At 37.1% G+C, this 22,619-nt stretch overlaps 1 protein-coding gene across 1 annotated transcript; it reads right to left on the bottom strand.

Moving 5' to 3' along the window:
• Window positions 1–6,690: 6,690 nt before the first annotated feature.
• Window positions 6,691–16,853, bottom strand: LOC128220612 (trans-1,2-dihydrobenzene-1,2-diol dehydrogenase-like). Its single transcript, XM_052929079.1, has 9 exons — window positions 16,758–16,853; window positions 13,124–13,235; window positions 12,796–12,857; window positions 10,344–10,445; window positions 9,897–10,001; window positions 9,453–9,594; window positions 9,150–9,277; window positions 8,051–8,195; window positions 6,691–6,813 (listed from the first exon to the last, which is right to left on the bottom strand). Exons 1-9 carry the CDS (start codon window positions 16,851–16,853, stop codon window positions 6,707–6,709), a joined length of 999 nt encoding a protein of 332 aa, XP_052785039.1. The 3' UTR covers window positions 6,691–6,706.
• Window positions 16,854–22,619: the final 5,766 nt, after the last annotated feature.

Here is a 22,619-nt window from a genome sequence, read left to right as displayed (position 1 = left end):
GTGTTTCGTCTCTGATGATCATGACAAGAACAGAAAGAATAAGATAAAGTGAAGAAAAGGTAAGAAAAGTATGCATGTGTGGTCGACAGAAAAATGAAAAGAGGTTGTTCCGACAATGGTTAATTTTAAAAAAGGTGGGAATGGTGGGAATGATAATATAAAAACAGAAAACAGTTTTAAAGTCGCTCGTTAAACTAATATATTCCATTTAATAAGAGCTACAATATGCTTATATATCAACACTTCTACAACTCATCCTGAGATAAACATATACACATTCCGTTGCACATTTCGATGAATAAAACATCTTTACAAAGAAACAACAAACCGAAGCATTTGAGTTGTGACGTTTTATTGCGGTGAAATAATGTGACAGCAATTAAACAAACTGGCCTCATTGACCACGGCGTTTCTAAAATAGACGATTTAAACCTCGCATAAATATATTTGGAGAGTTATTGTTCGGTGTGTTCTGTGGACTATTCTACACACACTTTGTGAATAATTACAACAAAAATAGAATGCTTTACAGCTGTGGTTCAGCTGTGTATGAAAAGCATCTGGTAAGTGCATGATTAATCGTGACAAATTACACCGATTAACCACAATACCAAAATATCTCATCTTTAAATAAACTACTAAACTACGTTCACTTGTTTCTCAAAAATGAATATTCGAACGGATGTAGAAATGGTCACCTATACATATACTGTAAACGCAAATCGAATTTATGTTCCAACGTCTAATTATTGCAGTTCAGTCTTAATTAAAAAACACTGCCAGAACTTCAATACACGTCAAAACCAACAGCACGGTAAGTGCAATCACTTGGGAGTCATGTGCGCCTTCCAGGCAGTACACACCTTAAAACTAAAAACACTGTCAAAACACAATCTTATACGGCCCTTCCGGCCAAGAATAACAGCGGTGATATTACCCATCCCGCTTTTCATGTGATATGTATGGTTAACCATTGCTCCATTCCGATATATTCTATATGACGCACGCTTCTTCGTTGACGTCTGAAACATTGAGTAAAAAAAAAAAACATATTACAAAGAGGAGTTAGCTACCGCCAACTTCAAAACAACATGACAAGCCAATTATAAATTGTATAGTATTGGGAACCATCAGAGGAAGAAGTATTTAGATGTAAACAGTATCTATGAAAAGATTCCGACCTCCCAATAACCCTCCGACTACTGTAATGGACGACTCAGATATTTCCCTGTAGACGAGACAAGCGAACTGAAAATGCCGATATCAAGCACATGAACTCCTTCCATTGATACCTTCTGTTTACATTGTACGTGGGTGGTCTGAAGTTAGACATTACATTAGTGACAATACTGACCCTTCTAAGGCGGGAACACAAATATTTATTTATAGGCATACTATTGTATTTTTTTCATGAAAAATGTGTTTCTACTGGTCCTAAAAAGAGTTAGCATGTGCTTCGGCTAAAATGAACAGGGTAGTTCGCTTCGAATACCCGTTTGTTAGGTGTAAATCAGCTTAACATGTATTTTGTTTAATTTTTGCTTAGCTTAAAATGATTCATACTATTGTCCTTTATAAAAATAATAAGTAGGCATAATACTGTTCAACTTATATATGAAATATTAGGTAAATCAAACACTGTATCAGAAAAGACTGTTGGTTTGCTGTTTAATTTGCAATTACCAGATGTAAATCTATATATTGAAATACATTAAATTTAAATAAAGTACAACATCCTAATTCAAATAAAGTAAAAGAAAAAAACAATTAAAAAAATATAGCTTTTATCTTCAATGTTTTGCCTCTAGGCAGTATGATTCATATATGCATGTCTTACCTGCGAGCAAAGGTTGGGCTGAACCATGCGAATATCATCGCCCAATGTCGCCGTATACAGCTCAGATCGTATTAGGTCGTAAATAGTGAAGAAATGGCATTAAACAAGCCTGGGAAGGTAATGAAAGAAGGAATCAAACTAAGCAATTGATACAATAAAATGAGTTCAGAAACTAGCTACATATCTGTTGTTCGTCAAATGATTCGTAAAACTTTTAAATAGTTTTGATCTTGTCGTTCATTAATCTTACATCTCGATGTCTCTAATAAAACGACAAACATATTGGCAAGTCCCAAACAGTTACCTTTGGAACTTAGAAAGACTTTATTATATATATAAAGTAGTTACCCAATGAAAACTGAAATAAGTGTTACTGTAGTTTACATCAGTGCCATGAAAAGAAAACAAAGGGTGGGGCTTTAATGGTGTGACCTTTCAATCTCTTTGTTGCAAAATATATGTACATACACATAGCTGTGCTTGTTACCGGTTCAATTCCATTGGCTTATTACAAATTATACTCTTAAGCCTGAATAACCTTGAAGCAAGACACACGTCGACACCCCCCCCCCCCCCCCCCCTGCCGTTCTCATTTAAAGGAAAAAAAAACAAGCCTGACAGCCATTGCATAACATACTGTTTTAAGGAAATGTACTGCATTAAAACAAACATTCATTTTTAAAACATCTTGTAAAGGTCTATTTCTAACTGCGGATTATACGTTTATTAAAGGCATCTCCAACGTAAAAACAAATGTGGAATTGTAATTGAATGACATATTTAGTGCGGAACAAAGGATGGATGGCCCAAAGATTAGTATCATTTGATGAAAACTAATCAAGTCAAATGTTCATGTTTATTCAGGTCTAATTAGATCGCTGGATGGTTAACTTATTAGGCCAGTGTATATGGGTAGATATAACACTCACCTCGTGTAGCTGCAAAGGTCTTTAAGTCTAGACACCTTTAAGTAAAATGTTATTTGTTCCTTGGGTGCATTCATCGTGAGTTGTTGTTGTTGTTGTTATTGTTAAATTAAAATAAAGTATAGGTACATTCATTCTATATCGCCTTGATCAGAGCAATATTGCCCTTACATCATACAATCGATGTTTCAAAACAGAAAACAAAAGCTTGTGTCAGAAGTGGGATTCGAACCCACGCCTGGAGAACCAAACTGCAAAAAGAACGTAAAAGGATCAATAAGAGAACAACAATTTCACTGAGTAATTGAAATCTTTTAAAACAAAGGTCATTTGTATAATCTGCTAAATGGTATCTTGCAAATTTGACTGCCATTTACGAAAATGCAGCGGTATGTTTTGATACCATTTTTCGCATGCCTACTAGAACGCGAAAATTCGAAAGCGAAATTAGCAAATTGTCGTGTTTTCGGCTTTTCACGAATTAAATGGAGACGTACATTGTGCAACAATTTACACCCGAAGGGCTAGCTGTGTGGTGACATTTGTCTGGTTTCTTTCATGAACTCACTCAAGTCTCTTATCAAACTTGACAAGTACCTTTCAGCCATAGCATCAGTTTCTCATTATTTCTGTCAAACAAGATCATAGGAGTTGAGGAGAGAAAATAAGTTCTTGTCTTATCTTCGAGGAAAAATGTGTGAACAGCATGTGTTTTTTTGCAAAGTTTGCGGAATAAAGCTGCCATGTGTGGAAAAAACAATTAAAATATATATATATCTACTAATTTTCAGCTGTCTATAAATGATCTATTTTTATTTATAATGGACTGAAAAAGGTAACATCGTTTTAAGGTGCTATAGGGCATTGAGTCTTTGATAGTTTTGCACTAAATGAACTAAACCGATACTGCCATTTCAATAAGTCAGGCCTATCTTATACTCGCCTTAATTGAATTGGTATTTTAAATGGCTGAGAGCGGTTCTGTATGTGTAAATAGCCATAACAGATACTTTCGTATGAACTTATACTTTGAAGACTTCGTGCTATAATACAATTTAAAGGCCATATTGACAATTGCGAGAACAACATGTCAAACCATACTCATTGTATACTTGGGAGCACAGTGAAACAAGAATATTATATATATATATGGTTCTACACATATCTCATAACAGCGCACGGACGAGTATTTATTCAGCTAGATAAAGCAACCCACGTTAGATTATATACATGTAATTTCAAATTCGAATAGTTTCTTAAATGCAGATAGACTTGAAATAAATCACCGTCATTTTTATAAAACACTATATAAGGACTATCATTTCAACGCAAATCAAATTCATATACGGAAATTTAGGTTCCGTATATTTTCATCGCTTGACATCAATCATCCGCTTTTGGTTGAAAATATCAATGACGGAATAAAGAAAAATCATTAAACTTATCTATAACTTGATGTAAATTGACAGACCAAATAAGGCAGTGGATACCAATTGGTCAAATAAAGTTAAAGAGTTGTTACAAAACTATGGGATTTGCTGATGTTTGGATTAACCAGGGGGTTGTAAATATTTTAACACACCTTTAAGATGAGAGCTACAGAAAGTTTAGTGCAAAAATGAATTTTATAATGACGAGAATCATCAAGGTCATTGACATATATCCTATTTGTAAACTTTCATTTTCAGTCATATTTAGACACCATCCAAACCATTACAATTAGAATAGCATTAGCACGACTTTTGTAACACACTCGATGAATTTCATTTTCTCGTAAATTATCCATTAAACCATGAATGAATTAATACTATTTTGCGGTATTATTGGCACAGTACAAACATTCTATAAAAAAACATCGAACTTATCTCATGTGAAAATGGGAAAATATATAGGAAAACTGTTTCGTTTATAAGGGCTTTATAATAATTGTTTAACAAAATAAAGGGACGCGAACGCGGTTGGGAAAATAATGATTGTTATATATAAGAATGATGAGTCATGCAGGTGTCACACTGTCCCGAAATGGACACCAGATAGCCATACAAATATTTAATTTTGAATTTCGCGAGAAGATAGCCACGAACTAAGTCAACATCCAATCAACAGCCGAAGCAAGTACGATGCCGACAGAAGGTCACACGACGGCACAGAACCACACACGAAGGCAACACGAAGACATAAAGTTTTCCCGCAATTTGATGAGCAGCTTTAGACCAGAAAGGATGAACTTTCTCGACCATGTGACCTTTTTCTCAGCATGTTCTCTGATGTGCATCAAAAGAAGATATGCTGCTACTTTCTTTTTCCTGGTTGTCTCATCATCCAAGTATTTATTTCTGCAGGAACTGAATTGTGATTGGTTGGAATGGAAGCATTGTGATCTACACACGTCTCTGCTCTGTACAGTTGCTATAGGCTAATTGAGAAAGATGTTCATTAGTTATTTGAGTTTATCAAGGTATATCCGTGCCTATTGACTGCATTATGGCTTGACCTCGTCGGGATGCCATCACAACTTAAATGTGTGTTTTAAATATCATAATTTACATGTATAGAAGTGACTACAATTCGCGGTCGAAGTGTGAGATATAAAAAACCTGGGTACAAAACTCTAGCTAATAGACCTCTTGGATTTTTAACGTGCTCGGTGTAAAGCACCGATACACTGGATACAACCCCGCTGTGTTGAACCAATACTGAGAACACCATTACTAGTTTTAAGTGGTGCGGTAGTGAACCGAACCTGCGACACCTCGATTGATAGTAAAATGTGTGCCCAGTTGACCACGGTTCTGCCACTCTTCATAAGGAGAACAATCATACTTATTAAATGTGTTAATACATGGCGGAGCCGCTCCGTTGCGTGATAGTTGGCTCTGGTGCTCATAACGCCCTTCGAATATATCTAGGGCCGTATTTGACGCTCGGGTCTATTATCACACAACAACACGGCTCTATTATGTATTTATCTCTAATTAACATCTGCATAATCACATTCAAAACATTTAACTGAACCATCAATAATCTACATTTTAAATTCCCTGTAAAATTGATCTTTTTGTTCCGTTAAAGAACCACCATTAAGAGGCAACGACATTGTACCCATGGTGACGTTTTCGTTAAACAGGAGTAGTATTTAAAGGATAACAGAGAGATCAAACATATTTTTACCTCCGTTTTGTTGGACATTACCCTTTGAAAATGATCGATCACTGTAACTTGCCAGCTTTTAAAATCCATTTTTTTCCTTTCACTATGAAGCTGAACATGGCGCTTATTTTGTTTCTTAAAGAAAAGAAGTGTCTGCAATACGTCTTTGCAAGAAACATCACAGTTTGGCCGTTACACAGACATTTGCCAAATGACAAGGGAATCATTAACGCGTTGTGTTTTGTAACAAATTACGCGCAGCTTGCAGTTGTCAATAAAAGGGCAATTAGCACAATTATGGAGCTCAGTGAGACAATCGAATACAAAAACAACAATTACAGAAACATTTACCGAAAACCAAATTTGCCGAATGTTTGATTGATACACATATTAACTTTTATCTATCTTTTTGATTATATGTTATGTTTTACTGACAAAGAGTTTCCCCGTTATGTGTTCAATAAAAGATTTTCTAATCAAGCATTGTTCGTCCATTTAATTGACATCAATTAACGACCATATGACATTGAAGATAAGGTAATGGGAAAAAAATATTATTATACACACATAACGGTTCATCTTATTAACGTAAGACAAATTAGCATTTAAAGTATAAAACACAACCTTGATAATAACTTTATTGACCAGTATAAATGTACATAGTAATTAACACTCCAATTCTGGGTCATCGTTGGAATCAACGATACCTATTATGCTTAAACTAGACATCCAAGTACACGATGACACAAGGTTACACAGGAATGTTTGGAGCTATTTCAAGCATCTCCAGTCCTCAGTCGAAGTCGGGGTACCTCACTCCCAGCTGACGTCGTACCTCGTCCATTATCGTGTGTACCATGATGCTGTCTGCATGGCTGTATTTCTGGTGCTCTATCTTACCTAAGAATGAGAAAAAAGGCATACTTCAAGGGGAAGTAATAAACAGTTATCATCGGTTATGCTGATATCAATAGCCAGTTATTTTCAAACACTGCATGGCATTGTAGTTTCTACGTTTAAGCTCACAATAAACACTTGCAATCAAACTGACACTAACACTGACCTTGTCCTAAATGAAAACACGATTCCGAATCAAGCTAACAATCGGTTCCATTGACACTTTTAATATTTATATTAACTATATATTTAAATGTAATTGGTGTCCGCACAATGTTGTGGGAAAAGGGCAATCGAGGATTTACTCCATATACTGTATAACCACATCATGTAGAGCAGATTTGAGAGTGAATGCAAACATTTATTTTCGTAGAGAGTATTTTGTCGGTCAACATGATTTGATACAGTCGTCAATTTTCCATTGTTCGCTGTTCCCTATACATATGCACGAAGTTACATCGTTATGAATGACGAAAATAACGGTGTCATCCAAGTGCCTGTACTTTGCAAATGTTCCGTTTGTAACTAAATCAATCCAATTACTTACAATTTGTTTATTTTTAATGAAAAGTACTCTAAAAGTTCCTTTTTTGTTATTTTCCCTTTTTTGTTCAACCAACAATTGATTTTATTTGCTATTATGAAAAAATCACAAAGCCTCAAAATTGTGCGAGCATTCTTGGCCTCTCTTCACTCGCTGCTCTTGCTCTATTTTCTGTAGCCACCAAAATAAACTTTGACGTATATGCATTTTTTCCCTTTTCACGGGATAGTGTTGTGATAAACTATTAGAATGTATAATACCATCACATATTAACATAGTAATAATAAAGTCTTGGTTTGCAATATACCGTTTACAAAGTCGGAAATGTCTCCCTGGCTTATTTTGTAAACAATTGATACTAGATATGAACATATACACTAGATACATACAGTTCACATACAACTTCAAGTGGCTTGCTAAGTTTCACGTGATATTATGATCTTATTCAAAAGTAGCAATCAACGACGCTGTTTATCACAACATTTATATTATGAGGTCGTCTCCATGGAATAAAAAAAAACTCTTAGCTGTTACTGCATTTTAAAGTGACATGAGTTTTTCTACAACAGTTGTCTAATGACACGTTTTGTGCAACAGATATGGTTAGACTACCTTTGAGGAGCGAGTCACGTGCAACGGATGTGGTGAGACTGCCTTTGCGTTTCTAGTCCCTAAGAGCATATATGATAAGTTTACCTTTGAGGAGCGAGTCCCGTGCAGCGTTAGCCTCGTACAACATTCCACTACTGTTAGTGAAGTTGTAGTCATTGTCCTTCAACGGAAACTCGTGTTCTCCCGAGGGTGTGCGACATCGGGTTGGACAATGGAAAGGTTCGTCAACCTGTGCAAAAGTTCTAAGATTTAATAATGCTGCTCGCATCGGTTATAAAGGGTTAGAAATCACCATTGCAATACATTTATAGAATGATTTATGTGTAAAACAAGATTTTGAGCGAATGTATTCAAAGACAACCATACATATTCTTAAAACACAAACCTACTTTAGGTGTCAAAAAATGGGCGATCCTGTTATTCCAATGAAAAATACATTGCCGTTCTAAACTGATTGAAAACATGAACTGCCAAAATAGGGCATTTGACCAGACAGGATCAATACAGCAATACCACTCAGTACATACCTAATATAACAATACCTATTACACTGTCGTTGCAATAACTAGGGCATTCCTGCCCCCCCCCCACCTCAATACAGTTCACGACTCAATACGAATGACATGGTCAATGCTATAACCATGGGATTTCCGAGCGCCCTCCAATACCACTTCAATACAAATAAAACGGTCCGTACAATAACAAGGGGGATTCCTGGCGCCCTCCAGACAGTACACACCTAAATACAGCATTACCAATAACACGGTATGTGCTCTCACTACGGGGTATTGGTGCCCATCAAACAGTAACGCCTCAATACAGCATTACCAATAACACGGTATGTGCTCTCATTAGGGGCTATTAGGGCCCATCATACAGTACACACCTCAATACAGCATTACCAATAACACGGTTTGTGCTCTCACTAGAGGGTATTGGCGCCCACCAAACAGTACACACCTCAATACAGCATTACCAATAACACAGTATGTGCTCTCACTAGAGGGTATAAGGCACCCACCAATCAGTACACATCTCAATACAGCATTACCAATAACACGGTATGTGCTATCACTAGGGGGTATTGGCGCCCACCAAACAGTACACACCTCAATACAGCATTACCAATAACACGGTATGTGCTCTCACTAGAGGGTATTGGCGCCCACCAAACAGTACACACCTCAATACGGCCCTTCTGTCCAAGGATGACAGCGGAGTTGTTGCCCATCCCACTGTTAACGTGATATGTCAGATTGGCCATCGCTCCACTCCGATACTTTAATATGACGCAGGCTCCTTCATCGACGTCTGAAACAGTGGTAAAAAGGTGATATACCTTATAGGGAATTAAGTAGCTGTTATTTAACAAAACACGACACAAGCGAAAGGTACACAGTTGAAAACTTGAATCTTAGAGAGTGCTCTTCAGAAAAGGCGCTTTTAATTTTACAAGGGATTTAATAGATATGAAAAAACTTCAAACCTCCCATTAGCCCTCCGACTACTGTAATGGACTCAGGCATTTCCTTGAAGACGAGACAAGCGAACTGTATACAGTAGATGCCGAGGTCAAGCACACCGCCTCCTCCCATCGATATATTCTTTATACGGTCGACGTGGGCGATCTGCGGTAAAAGACAACTTAAGTTATACTGACCTTGCTGGAGTGGTTATCCCCATAGTGTAGTAATAGGCGTACGCATTAGTTATGTTTAAATTAATCTGCTGACTTGTGTATGGTATTTTCGTGTATGCATTACCATTGGACTTGTGTAATAAAGAGTGACATAGGTATCATTTGTATCTCCTTTGATTGCGCCTTTTTTCAATTTAGATTATACTTCATAGCAAATGCAAAGTGATATTTACTAGAACCAGTAACAACAATTACACGCACCGCAATATCAAATAAAGATCTGTATGCTACCTGTACGCAAAAGTTGGCTTGAACCATGCGGACTTCACCAAGGGTTCCCTTGTCTAGCTCAGAGCGTATCAGATCATAAATCGGAAAGAAACGACTCCAACATCCCTGTGAATGAAAGAAAGTATCTGAAGCATTGATTTAATCATCATTTCCGAGTTCCATGTGTAAACATGAATTTAAAAAACAAACAAACTTAAAAATGAACATGAAGAAGATACATACTAAAAAAATATAATGTTGTCAACATCAGTGCCACAAAGATGAAAACGTCAATTAAAGGCTCTATATTCAATGATCAATTATATGTTGTTCAATTACCGGACGAAAGGACGTAAAAAACGAACAGACAGATGTTTCATGATTTGAGTAAAATTAAACTGTGATACAACGTACGTCTGTCCCCTACATGGTAGCTTTTTACAGCGAAAGCTTTGTGTATAACCTCACCTCGATGAAGAGTCGTTTCTCTGTTTTGGCCGTATCTAAAACAAGCTTTGCTTGCTTTAGGTTCATCGCCATTGGCTTCTCGCATACTACACTCTTTCCAGCCTTTAAACGAAACATTATAAGGAATGACTAACAGAGAAACGCCCGCATGCAAACAACATAGACCCGAAAGGCAAACTAGCATGTTTCCAATCACTACAGCAATGTAACAGAAATGCATACATTTGCCCATGATGTGGGAAATGTACAACAATAAGACAAACTTACATTTCCACCACCAGTCCATCTTCGTTATTCACGTTATTTTATTCCGTTACGCTTCATACATACCGTGGGAAAATTGACTGACAAAATCTCGTTTATATGAATATGCATGAGGCCGGGGAGACAACTTTTCTTCCAAAGAAATGGCATGTTATAATAGATACTTTTCAATAACCCTGTATTGTCAGTTGTCCACGCAGGCGAGAGGTCCATGTACCTGTCTTAAACTTTACAGTGATCTGGCGGAAATCGTTTCGAGTTTTCGCCTGAATACCTTTCCTTCGGGAAAACATTAGTACGAGTGTCTATACATATTTCCACAATGGTGGAATCCATAAAACTGCCTCATTAATTTTTCATGATTACGAGATCATCCTAGCCAAATCACCCACGGTACACAACGAAGCTTAGCGCAGTCGTTTCAACGTGTTGTAAAAATGACTTCCGTGCCTTGACCGTGATAGCGAAATTAGGAATACCTGCACGAAAGATTGTTCCAACGTATTCCAGTCAAAAAGGATAAACCGCATAAGGTAACTTCATGATACAAAAGTATATCAAGAACAAAAAATCACCATCTCTGACTGATACCACGTATGAAACACGTATACACTAAACAAAATTCCTGACCGGCCACTTAGTCAGGTAACCTTCTTGAAAGTCCATTAAGTATAATCAATATACAGTTCAGTATTCGATATCCACCATCTCGTGGCAATATTCTTTAAAGAAATTCAGCTAAATCGAAGCATAAACGGCAGAGAAAACACAGTTCATATGCGGTTACTCCGAAATCCAAGTGTCACAAGGAAAAGAAATAACTATGCAAATTCCATAGGGGATCAAAATTTTCATTGTTTGTTTCACATAGATGGTAATGTTAAAGTTGAACATTTATTTGAACTAATTAAGCCGTTGATGACTGTGTTTGAGTCTCACATATGATGTAATACCATTTTAAAGTGACTAAGGGTGGTATTTTTATTTATTTTTTTCCTATACACGCTTTGTTAGATTTTGTGACTTTTATGATTGAGGGTGTTGTCATTTGAGACACTGTATCTTGTTGACAACGCGAAATATGTGAACCAAGTTTTCACACCATGTGTACGATGTAATGGTCTTTTCTTGAAACTAATTTGTAATTAGGCGTATTTCACAGGGAAAGGAGTATTAGAAGATTACTTAGGTGGACGGTTGGGAATTTTGTTTAGTGTATATTAGATTTTATCATGGCAATCTTGACCCCCAATAATAGTAATAATGATATATACTGTGATAAATATGTATGTGCGAGAATATTAAATTAATGTTCATTTTGAAATTTTGACACTAGGCTTGACCCTATAGTTTTCCTTGTATAATTATTAATTTATTCAGATATTTGTTTATGTCATTGACCGATATTTTATCAAGCTTTGATCACCAAGGATTGTTTTGGTCCCGAGAGTACCGGATCCCTTTTTTAGTCGATCGGCCCTATTTTTGCAAAATAAGTCGGGAACCTGCGTGCACTAACGTGCACTAACATATACCTTTGGGGTAAGATCTGGCGCGATCGCATTAGTCCCCCGAGGGTCGGGTACCTAAAAAGTGATCGGCTACTGTTTTTAAACAAGTTGAAAAACAGTAGCGGATCAAAAACCGTCGGCCCGTGGTCGTCTTGGTCGTCCGAGGGTCCTCTGAAGGTCCATTTGTCTCGCCCGCCCTCTGGAGCCCTCTGGAGCCTTCTGGAGCTTTCGTTTAGCCTCTGCCGCTCTCTTTCGAGGGTTATGCGTAGTGTCGTTGGAGTGTAAGCACCGACCATCACCAGATCCTCGGACGACCAGCCCGCATGGCCCCGTAAATGCTCGTAAGTGTCCGTGAATCGCTTCTCGCCGTGGTTCATTGGTCGGGACTCAATCGGCTTAAAAAATGGGGACGATTGGAGGCGATTCAGGACTACAATCTGGCCGATCAAAAACATAAATCATCGGGGAAAATCTGGTACAGATCGGGCCGATTGTCAAAAAACAATCCTTGGTGAAATGGGGGTATAAGGTGCATATACAGCGTTGACTTGAATAGTAGTATTATGAGCATACAAAACAGGCTAGTGGGTAGGCTAAACGGTTGAGTGTCTGTAAATGGATAACTGGCGGCAGGCAAAAGCTGCCTAAGTAAGGTAGGCAAAATTATGAGGCGTTACCTTCAACATTTTCAAGGAGAGCTCTACGTGAGTGGTGTTTAAGGTTCCTATATAGACGATATCTGAAACACGAGACTATGAGTTCTAAACTTTTTGTTACTCTGTATTTATTCCATTATTGTTTAAAAAAAGATTTAATATTAAAAGTTATTAATGTGCTCTAATATTAAGTGATATATTATCAGTGTAATTCAGGACAGAAACTCTCTCAAGCTTATTGTTTTGAAACTTAAGTTAAGAGCGTATGGAATTCCCAAATTAAAATTTTATATACTTACCGTTCCTATTATGTCCATGATTACGTTATGATATAGTGCGATTTTCTTACCGATATCCTTATCGTTGGCAACATCGTCATAAGATCTGTTATACCGTTTGAATTTGAATTTCTCTGCAAATTCCTTCGCCCGATTCTCATCCCGTGATGCGACAGCAATAAACTGAAAACAGGAACAAGAAGGGTTCGTGTCTTGTAAAGCGTTCGTGTCTAGTTTAGCGTTCATGAATTCCTGCCCTTTTAAGTGTCTATGTCCAGGTAAGCGTTCGTACCATTCGCGCCTAGTTTAGCTTGTGTGTCTAGTTTAGCGCTCGTACTGATCATGTCTATTTTAGCGTTCATACCGATCGCGTCTAGTTTATTGGTCATGTGTCTTAAAGCGTTCGAAACGTTAGAGTCTAGATAAGTGTTTGTTTCTAGTTCAGCGTTCGTGTCTTGGAGAGCGTTCGTGTCTTGGTGAGCGTTCGTAGCGTTCGTGTCTTGGAGAGCGTTCGTAGCGTTCGTGTCTTGGAGAGCATTCGTAGCGTTCGTGTCTTGGTTAGCGTCCATAGCGTTGGTGTCTTACAGAGCGTTCGTAGCGTTCGTGTCTTGGTGAGCGTTCGTAGCGTTCGTGTCTTAGATAGCGTTCGTAGCGTTCGTGTCTTGGAGAGTGTTCATAGCGTTCGTGTCTTGGAGAGCGTTCGTAGCGTTCGTTTCTTGGTGAGCGTTCGTAGCATTCGTGTCTTGGAGAGCGTTCGTAGAGTTCGTGTATTAGTGAGCGTTCATAGCGTTCGTGTCTTGGTGAGCGTTCATAGCGTTCGAGTCTTGGTGAGCGTTCGTAGCGTTCGTGTCTTAGTGAGCGATCGAAGCGTTCGTGTCTTAGTGAGCGTTCTAGCGTTTGTGTCTTGGTGAGCGTTCGTAGCGTTCGTGTCTTAGTGAGCGTTCTAGCGTTCGTGTCTTGGTGAGCGTTCGTAGCGTTCGTGTCTTGGTGAGCTTTCGTAGCGTTCGTGTCTTGGTGAGCGTTCGTAGCGTTCGTGTCTTGGTGAGCGTTCTAGCGTTGGTGTCTTGGAGAGCGTTCGTAGCGTTCGTGTCTTGGTGAGCGTTCGTAGCGTTCGTGTCTTAGTGAGTGTTCGTAGCGTTCGTGTCTTGGTGAGCGTTCGTATCGTTCGTGTCTTGGAGAGCGTTCGTAGCAGCGTTCGTGTCTTGGTGAGCGTTCGTAGCGTTCGTGTCTTGGTGAGAGTTCGTATCTTTCGTGTCTTGGAGAGCGTTCGTAGCTATCGTGTCTTAGTGAGCGTTCATATCGTTGGTGTCTTGGTGAGCGTTCGTAGCGTTCGTGTCTTGGTGAGCGATCGTAGCGTTCGTGTCTTGGAGAGCGTTCGTAGCAGCGTTCGTGTCTTGGTGAGCGTTCGTAGCGTTCGAGTCTTGGAGAGCGTTCCTATCGTTCGTATCTAGGAGAGCGTTCGTAGCGTTCGTGTCTTAGTGAGCGTTCATAGCGTTCGTGTCTTGGTGAGCGTTCGTAGCGTTCGTGTCTTAGTGAGCGTTCATAGCGTTCGTGTCTTGGTGAGCGTTCGTAGCGTTCGTGTCTTTGAGAGTGTTCATAGCGTTCGTGTCTTGGTGAGCGTTCGTAGCGTTCGTGTCTTGTAGAGCGTTCGTAGTGTTCGTGTCTTGGAGAGCGTTCGTAGCGTTCATGTCTTGGTGAGCGTTCGTAGCGTTCGTGTCTTAGTGAGCGTTCGTAGCGTTTGTGTCTTGGTGAGCTTTCATAGCGTTCGTGTCTAGGAGAGCGTTCGCAGCGTTCGTGTCTTGGTGAGCGCTCGTAGCGATCGTGTCTTAGTGAGCGTTCGTAGCGTTTGTGTCTTGGTGAGCTTTCATAGCGTTGGTGTCTAGGAGAGCGTTCGCAGCGTTCATGTCTTGGTGAGCGCTCGTAGCGATCGTGTCTTAGTGAGCGTTCGTAGCGTTTGTGTCTTGGTGAGCTTTCATAGCGTTGGTGTCTAGGAGAGCGTTCGCAGCGTTCGTGTCTTGGTGAGCGTTCGTAGTGTTCGCAGCGTTCGTGTCTAGTTAGTGTTCGTTCCGATTGTATTTAGTTCAAATCAATGCTTAACGAAATACAAACGATAGGTAATAAGTACCGTTAATCAAATACCGGCCAAGTTCTCAAATAAAATGTTATAATTTGATTGTAAAAACATACTATTTATAAGCTGATATGAAGCGCTTTCGAGTATGGTTCCTTGGTTATAATTTGACTTGTTATCAGTTATGTGATGTCATGCGAAGGAATTAATCCCAGGATCTTAAGATCAGACCAATAAATTTCCTTCATTCATTCCGAATCGGAAAGTGTATCATCAAAGACATCATCATCGTAACTTAGTGTTGACGTTCATGTCACAGACAATGGGACAACCGGGAGGATTCACATTTAAACATATCGAAAGTCACTTACGATAAAGCAATAGTTTCTACAGAGAAGGTGCTTTCTGAACTTAGTGCTCATGACATTGCCAATGCGATCACTGGAAGGAATCCCATTTAATTACTCGCAAAGCCTCTGACGATAAATCTTTGTATACTATAGAGGCAGCTCTGCTTACAAGGGACTGTTAAAGATGCGCTCTTACTCGCAAAATAAGATTCACCACAATTAATAATAGTGTTTTAAAATTCCAAAAAGGATTAATGAATTTCTAAAACAATGGTTCTTATAAAGGATACCGAGTTTAATTTGAAAGAAATGAGCATAAAACACGGTATTTCTACCTTATGAGACTATAATAGATCACAGTAGATCTTTTAGCATTCACCAATCATTTAAAATGTTTGCTCTTTCTGCTATTAAATTCACGGTTACAATCTTGATATCAGTAATTAATATTTTACATAAATGCATTATTTAGAACGTAGTTTAAGGTTTATCATTCAAAATTTATGTTTGTTATGCATGTATATGTATTGATTTTGAATAGGAGTGTCACTTTAAAGTAAGGTATAAGACATATATCTAATATCCTAATGCTGCTTCATTGAATAATTTTAGTATTTCAAATACTAGGCATATTATTGATGACAACATATTGTTGTTTCTTTTTTTATAACTTTGTTTTCAGCTGTAATGCTGATTATAGTTTATTCAGCAACACAACGAAAATATGACACTAAGATCATTTCAACTCACAAAAAGGAACATTGCTGGTGCCAAATCTGTCCATAACAAACATTTCGAAAACAAATCTGGTAGTAAAAAACAAAAGCTCTTAGTATGACATCAACAGAAACGTGGTGTAAATCCTGGATGAGACATACTTTTAATCAGATGTGTGTATTTCGGACGGAAATATTGTTTAAGAATGAAAATTTCTAAACCTATCCAACGGTCATTTGAACTGCATTGTCTCGCAAAAGTTCCAACGAGACGCCTGTTGAGGCAAAATATTTTGCTGGCTTTCTTATATGACGAAGGCCGTGTCAATAAATTTACATATTTGCATATTAAAATGTCTATTGATACAATTTTAGACTGTACGAAAAGTGAATACTTAACAATTAAACATTTCATTCAACTTTCTTTTCTGTCCAACTGCTCCTCACTCCATATGTTTATTTCTTTTAATTGTATCAATACCGTTTAACTTTGATGCGGGTTTTTAATACGTATCAGAATTTCAGTAATTTTTTAACGATAACCAAATCGGTTTGTTGACAGACCCACCTCGTGTTCCTGTGCGGGAAGGTTGTCCTGGATGGCCAGGAAGAAGTCGCATGAGATCTTTCCCGGACCCAAACATCCCCATCGTGTCGCCGCCATTTTTTACTATAATTACACTTCATAATAGATCTTATATTTTAAGGTTTTTACTTTAACTAATTATGATGAGGATGCCATGAACAACGTTATAAATACATTTTGTAATTATTCCGTAATTTGTCAGCATTGCAGAGAGAATTTTCAACATTTTTGTGTGTTTATTGCGATTAAATAAAAGTTGTGTAATGAGAATAAAACATTACCTGTATTAGTTATCCTACGGTTTGACCTAAAAGTTTATTCCCCTACTTCTTTTATCAGTTCACAGTCTGACATGCACTAAATACTACTTTTCGCTTGTTTTCGTTAAAGGTCAATATTGATAAAACAAAGGTAGTTGTTTTTGGCACTAATAGTCCGACTTACTTTAATTTCAAAATAACAAACAATATAATAGAAATGGTTACAAAATATAAGTAATTAGGAGTATTCTTTTCAAGGTCTGGAAGTTTTTTAACATAAAAAACAGGCCAACAAGGTAGTGCACTTACTATATAAACGTATTTACAATTTATATAAACCGACAGACTTACAATTACAATCATTTGACCATACAATCTTGCCAATACTATTATACTCGGCTGAAGTTTGGAGTTGTGAAAAACAAAAAGTATTGAACAAGTTCACCTTAGTTTTCTCAGAAAAATAACAAAAACTAAAATGAGAACGCCGGGTTATATTCTGTATGGTGAAACTGGAAGATGTCCACTAGAATCTATCATACAAGGTAATATTCTGGATATCCATTCATCGAGGTAAAGAAGCTAAATTATTACCTATTTGTTATAGGTCTATGCAAAAGGATATTTCTATATCTTTTAAATGGACGGATCACAATAAATCAATTTTAAATAATACGGGGTTTTCCAATATATGGTTATAATAATATACATATATAAACCTTAATTTACACAATTGTGTTAAACAAGTCCTAACCGATCAGTTTAAACAAGATGGATCCTCTGTAATAAAATAACTTTTCTAAAGGCAACAATTACTCTTACTATTGTTCAAGGAAACTCTCGAATAAGAAAAGTACTTCTTAAATCACCTAATTTGAAACTCTATTAAATTAATTACGTATGGCTAACCACAAATTCCCGATTGAAATAGGAAGGAATAGTAATGTTGACTGTCATATTTGTAGGTCAGACCTTGGTAGTTACTTCAGGTTTGCCATTCAGTATGAGTTCGATCCCTAGCCGCGTCATACCGAAAGACGTTAAAAGTTGATATAAGTAGCTCTCTTTTCTGGCGCTCGCCATTTAAAGGGTAGTGCTTGGAAAAGTGGTGTACTCAGTACTGGTTTAGCCCAGGAAAGATGTACCCGTGTGTCGGTGCTTAACACCGAGCACGAAATATAACCATGGGGTTTCTTCGAAAAAGAGCAATTGTATCGCACCCAGACTTCCATGTATCCCACCACTGTCTATTTCGCGAGCTGTCCCTTCAGCATAAACAAAGGACCCCATTGGAAATAAGTGCTTGCACTTTCAAGGGTTATCGTTTACCGCAAGGTCTAAAGAAATACATACATTTCTTTTCAATAAAGAAGAAAATACCTTCCAACCTATTATTGTGACTTTACTTATGAAACATTTAGTTCACAACGTAAGTCAACCAGTGTAAATTCTTCTCATTCTGTTTAATTAAAGCAATTATATTGAGTTTCCTCATACTGTTTGTCACTTATTTTGTACGTTATCTTCTTCTTTTCCAAGGTAAGAGGCATATTTCAAAGTCATTCTTCTTCGCATTAGTATTATTAAGCTCTTATTGACACTGTTGACCATTCTTTCTTTGTATTTGGTGTTTGTATTTCAATGTACTGTGTTGAAGTGTATTGTAATATTGTATTGCATTGCTACAAGGTTATTTGCATACAGAATTCAACAAATTGGTAGATAGTGCATGTTTAAAAAATGCATAGGTTTCATAAAGAAAGCATCGACCTTTTATGACTCATGTATTTAAACCTATACTTTTGTTTAATTATATGTGTATTAATATGTAAAGGTATTCTATATTCTTCATGGCTGGATCAGAAACCCAACCAAATGTACTAAAGCTGGGATAACGCCACTGAAAATCTAATAAAGCCGTTTAATTACATAAATAAATGTGAAATGTTTTACACGCCATTTGTGGAACGTTTCTTTGTGAAAATTTAAAAATGCATCGGTATGATTTGTTTGCGTACCATTTTGCACTCCTAGTGGTAAAAACCTATAAATCTGGACATTTATTCATTTCAGGGCTTTATGAAATGATTTAATGATTACGCCTCGACTTATGTTAATCTTTAGCATAGGGTTCAATTGCCAGCATTACATCTAAGCGGGATACATCGCCATTTAAAATTACAAATATATGTACGGTTTCTCACCGGAATAGGTTCAAAACCATGTAACATTTAGGACATATTATGTTAATCTCAGATTTCAGATATGAAAACTGTGTATGTCGAGATCAGTAAGAGGAACTCAACACACCAGACACGAACCCTTTCCGTTTTGATGCCAGGCAGCTATAGAGCAGCCTACCAAAAGAAATAAGCTGTTCTCAAACTACCTAGAATGAAGAAGGCTGGTCCGCACCTGAACAGGTAACTCTTTTAAATGCTCAATGTTCATATAACTAATAAATAAATGGAAATTGAGAATTATATTGTGTTTCACAGAAAACATTTTTATCTGATTTTTTTTTCTAGCAGATATTTTAACATTTTTACTAACTAAACGTAACTATACCATGCTGTAGTTTCCATGTACATACCCTCGGTAACACCTTTGCAGTTTACAATATTTACGATTATCATCCTTTTCTGATATGCAACTTATTTAAAACTATATGCGTTTATTTCAATTGTTTAATTCATTGTTATGTTTTGCTGTGTTATGTTATGTTATTCATGTCGAAAAATAGCTCAATGAGCTAGTGTTATTTGTTCTTCATATAACCGACATTAAATAAAGATTCTTGTATCTTGTAGCCAACATGCGAACAATAAAGTAGCACTTTGTCGTGTTTTTACCGTTTGGGCGAAAACAAGTAAAATGTATGCGTTAATTCTAACGCGAACGCATTATTTATGTTTTCCATCCCTGCGAATAGGTAGCTCTTCGCCCTCAGTTTTGCACACTGGTTTTCGAATTTCGCCAAAACGCGTTTTTGTATTTTTGTTGACAGAAATAAGTGACATAAGATACAGGTTTTTAAAACGAAACGACCTTTATCAATATCTTATCATTATGTAATAATTGCCGATATAGACATTGCTCACAATGCAAAGAATAATACAGTTACCTGACATCAACAAAGGCAAACGTTGTGCAACAGTTTAAACCCGAATGGCTTGCTGTGTAGTCGCCGGGGCCGGGTTTCACGAAAAAGTCGCTAAACAAACTGGAATTTCGGCCATCAGATCGAATTATTATTACGACTTTCTTAACGGACAATAGGAATTCGCAATGTTTTTTTTTTTTTTTTTTTTTTTTTTTTTTTTTGTGGGGTGGGGGGGGGTGGATTCGTGTTCAATATGTTTTAAGTACTTTTGGCAACGTACTTCGTTAACATTGTACTAGAGGTATTTTGGTGGATCAGTGCCGTTGCGTGACAATTGTCTTAATTGGCTCTGGTGCTCATTACGTCCTTCGACTATGTCTTGGGCCATATTAGACGCTCGAGTCAATTGACGCTCGAACAACTTGACTCCTCTATGGATTAACCTCTAATTTACATCTGCGTAACCAAATTCTAAATAGAATTAATAGAATCATCAATATTTTGCATTTTAAATTCCCTATAAACTGAATTTTTGTTTAGTGAAAGAACATTCATTAGGAGGCAAAATAAACATTGTACCCATGGTGACATTTGCGTTAAGCAGGAATAGTATTTAAAGGACATCAGAGATATCAAAAACATTTTTTTATATCTGATTTGTTAGACGTGACTCTTTGAAATTGATCGATCACTGTAACATGCAAGCAAACAAAATCCATCATGTCTTATGATACTGATGGGTGCGCTTCTTCTCTCAAAACCAAACAAGTGTCTGCCATATATCACTGCTAAGAACATCACTTGTGAACCGTAAAACAAATACTTGTCAACTGATAAGGGAATAATTAAGAAAACGCGCCGTGTTTAATAAAAATAAATTACGTGCAGCTCTTGCAATCGCAATTGCAGTTGTCAATGAAAAGGCAATTCACATAATTATGCAGCTCCGAGAGACAGTCGAAAACACAATAGTAATGCACCAGTTAATTGTAACTACGCCCGCCCCCCCCCCCCAGGTCAGGGGAATAGTGGGGACTTCAGGTTCAGCCAAGCCCGGGTAAAATCCCCGCCCTGAGAGGACAAACTGCTGGTAAAATCCCCACCGAATGCCCCCGTACCCTAAGTTAGGACCATTACCCGCTATTTTTGGCGCGAAGACAAAACAACCGCATTCATCTGTCACTGCGAGGCCGGCTGGTACGTAAAAATCACCCGGACCTGGGGGCGTGGTTACAATTGCCTGGTGCATAATAATAACAGCACCATTTACCTAATAACAAATTCGCCTAGTGTTTGATTGGTTTGGTGATTCAATGCAAGTTTACTCAAACAACCTAACTTTTATCCATCTCCTTCGTGGCTATTTCTAGTGATGTGCTGACAAGGAGTTCCCCCGTTATTGTGTTCAATGAAGGATTGAATTAGTGTATTCTCAGCCAAATGAATAAAATAAACCACACAAACAAACTGGAAGATACGTTTTATGTATTCTGAGCCTAAATTCTAACAAGTGAGTATTTTTGCTTTTGAACTTCCTTTTGACAAACGTTTTCACCAACAAAAGTCTGTCTTTATTTTCCTCAGAGATATAGTGCAATTAATTAACTAATCAAAGTATCAGTTGCTTGCTATTAAACGTTTGTTGTAAAAGGAGGATGAAATCAAAATATGTCAACTTGTGTAGAAGTATTTACTCTTGAACAGTAAAAGAACTTACGACAACATCTGAATACAAATACTGTATAACCATATGTGGCTTAGTTATTACGAATGTAACAATATCCTCTTTCTCAAACAATAAAAGTTACAAGACCTAGTCCTATTTTAATGACGATTTTTTTAATCTAGCATTTTTCATTTAATCATATATTTTTTATCAACTCATGATCGTATAAAATAGAAGTAAAATTAATGGGAAGAGACTTGTAATACAAACGTAAGACGTCTTTTAAACGTAAGGGAAATTAACATTTTAATTACTAATCACATCTTTGATTATAATTATATTGAACAGTATAGATGGTATTTAAAACTCCAGTTATGGGCCATCGTCGGAATTAAAGATATGTATTATGTTAAAGTGACATTCTTATTCAAAATCAATATATACACATGTATAAAAAAACATCAATTTTGACTGATAAACCTTTAACTACTTACTAAATAATGCATTTATGGAAAATATTACTTACTGATAACAAGATTGTAAACGTGTATTTAAATGCAGAAAGCGTAAAAATATTAGATGATTGGTGAAAGCAGTGAAGATTTACTGTGGTCTAATTTAGTCTCATAAGATAGAAATACCGTGTTTTATACACATTTCTTTCCAATTAAACTCGATGTCCTTCATAAGAACCATTGTTTTTTACTTTCATTCATCCTTTTTGGAATATTCAAACAATATTATTAATTGTAGTAAGAGTGCATCTTTAACACTAGACATTCAAGTATACGATGACACAAGGTTACACAGAAATG

This window comes from Mya arenaria, chromosome 15 (genome assembly GCF_026914265.1).
Source record: "Mya arenaria isolate MELC-2E11 chromosome 15, ASM2691426v1".
Classification (NCBI taxonomy): domain Eukaryota; kingdom Metazoa; phylum Mollusca; class Bivalvia; order Myida; family Myidae; genus Mya; species Mya arenaria.
This window is presented reverse-complemented; position numbering and strand designations above follow the sequence as displayed.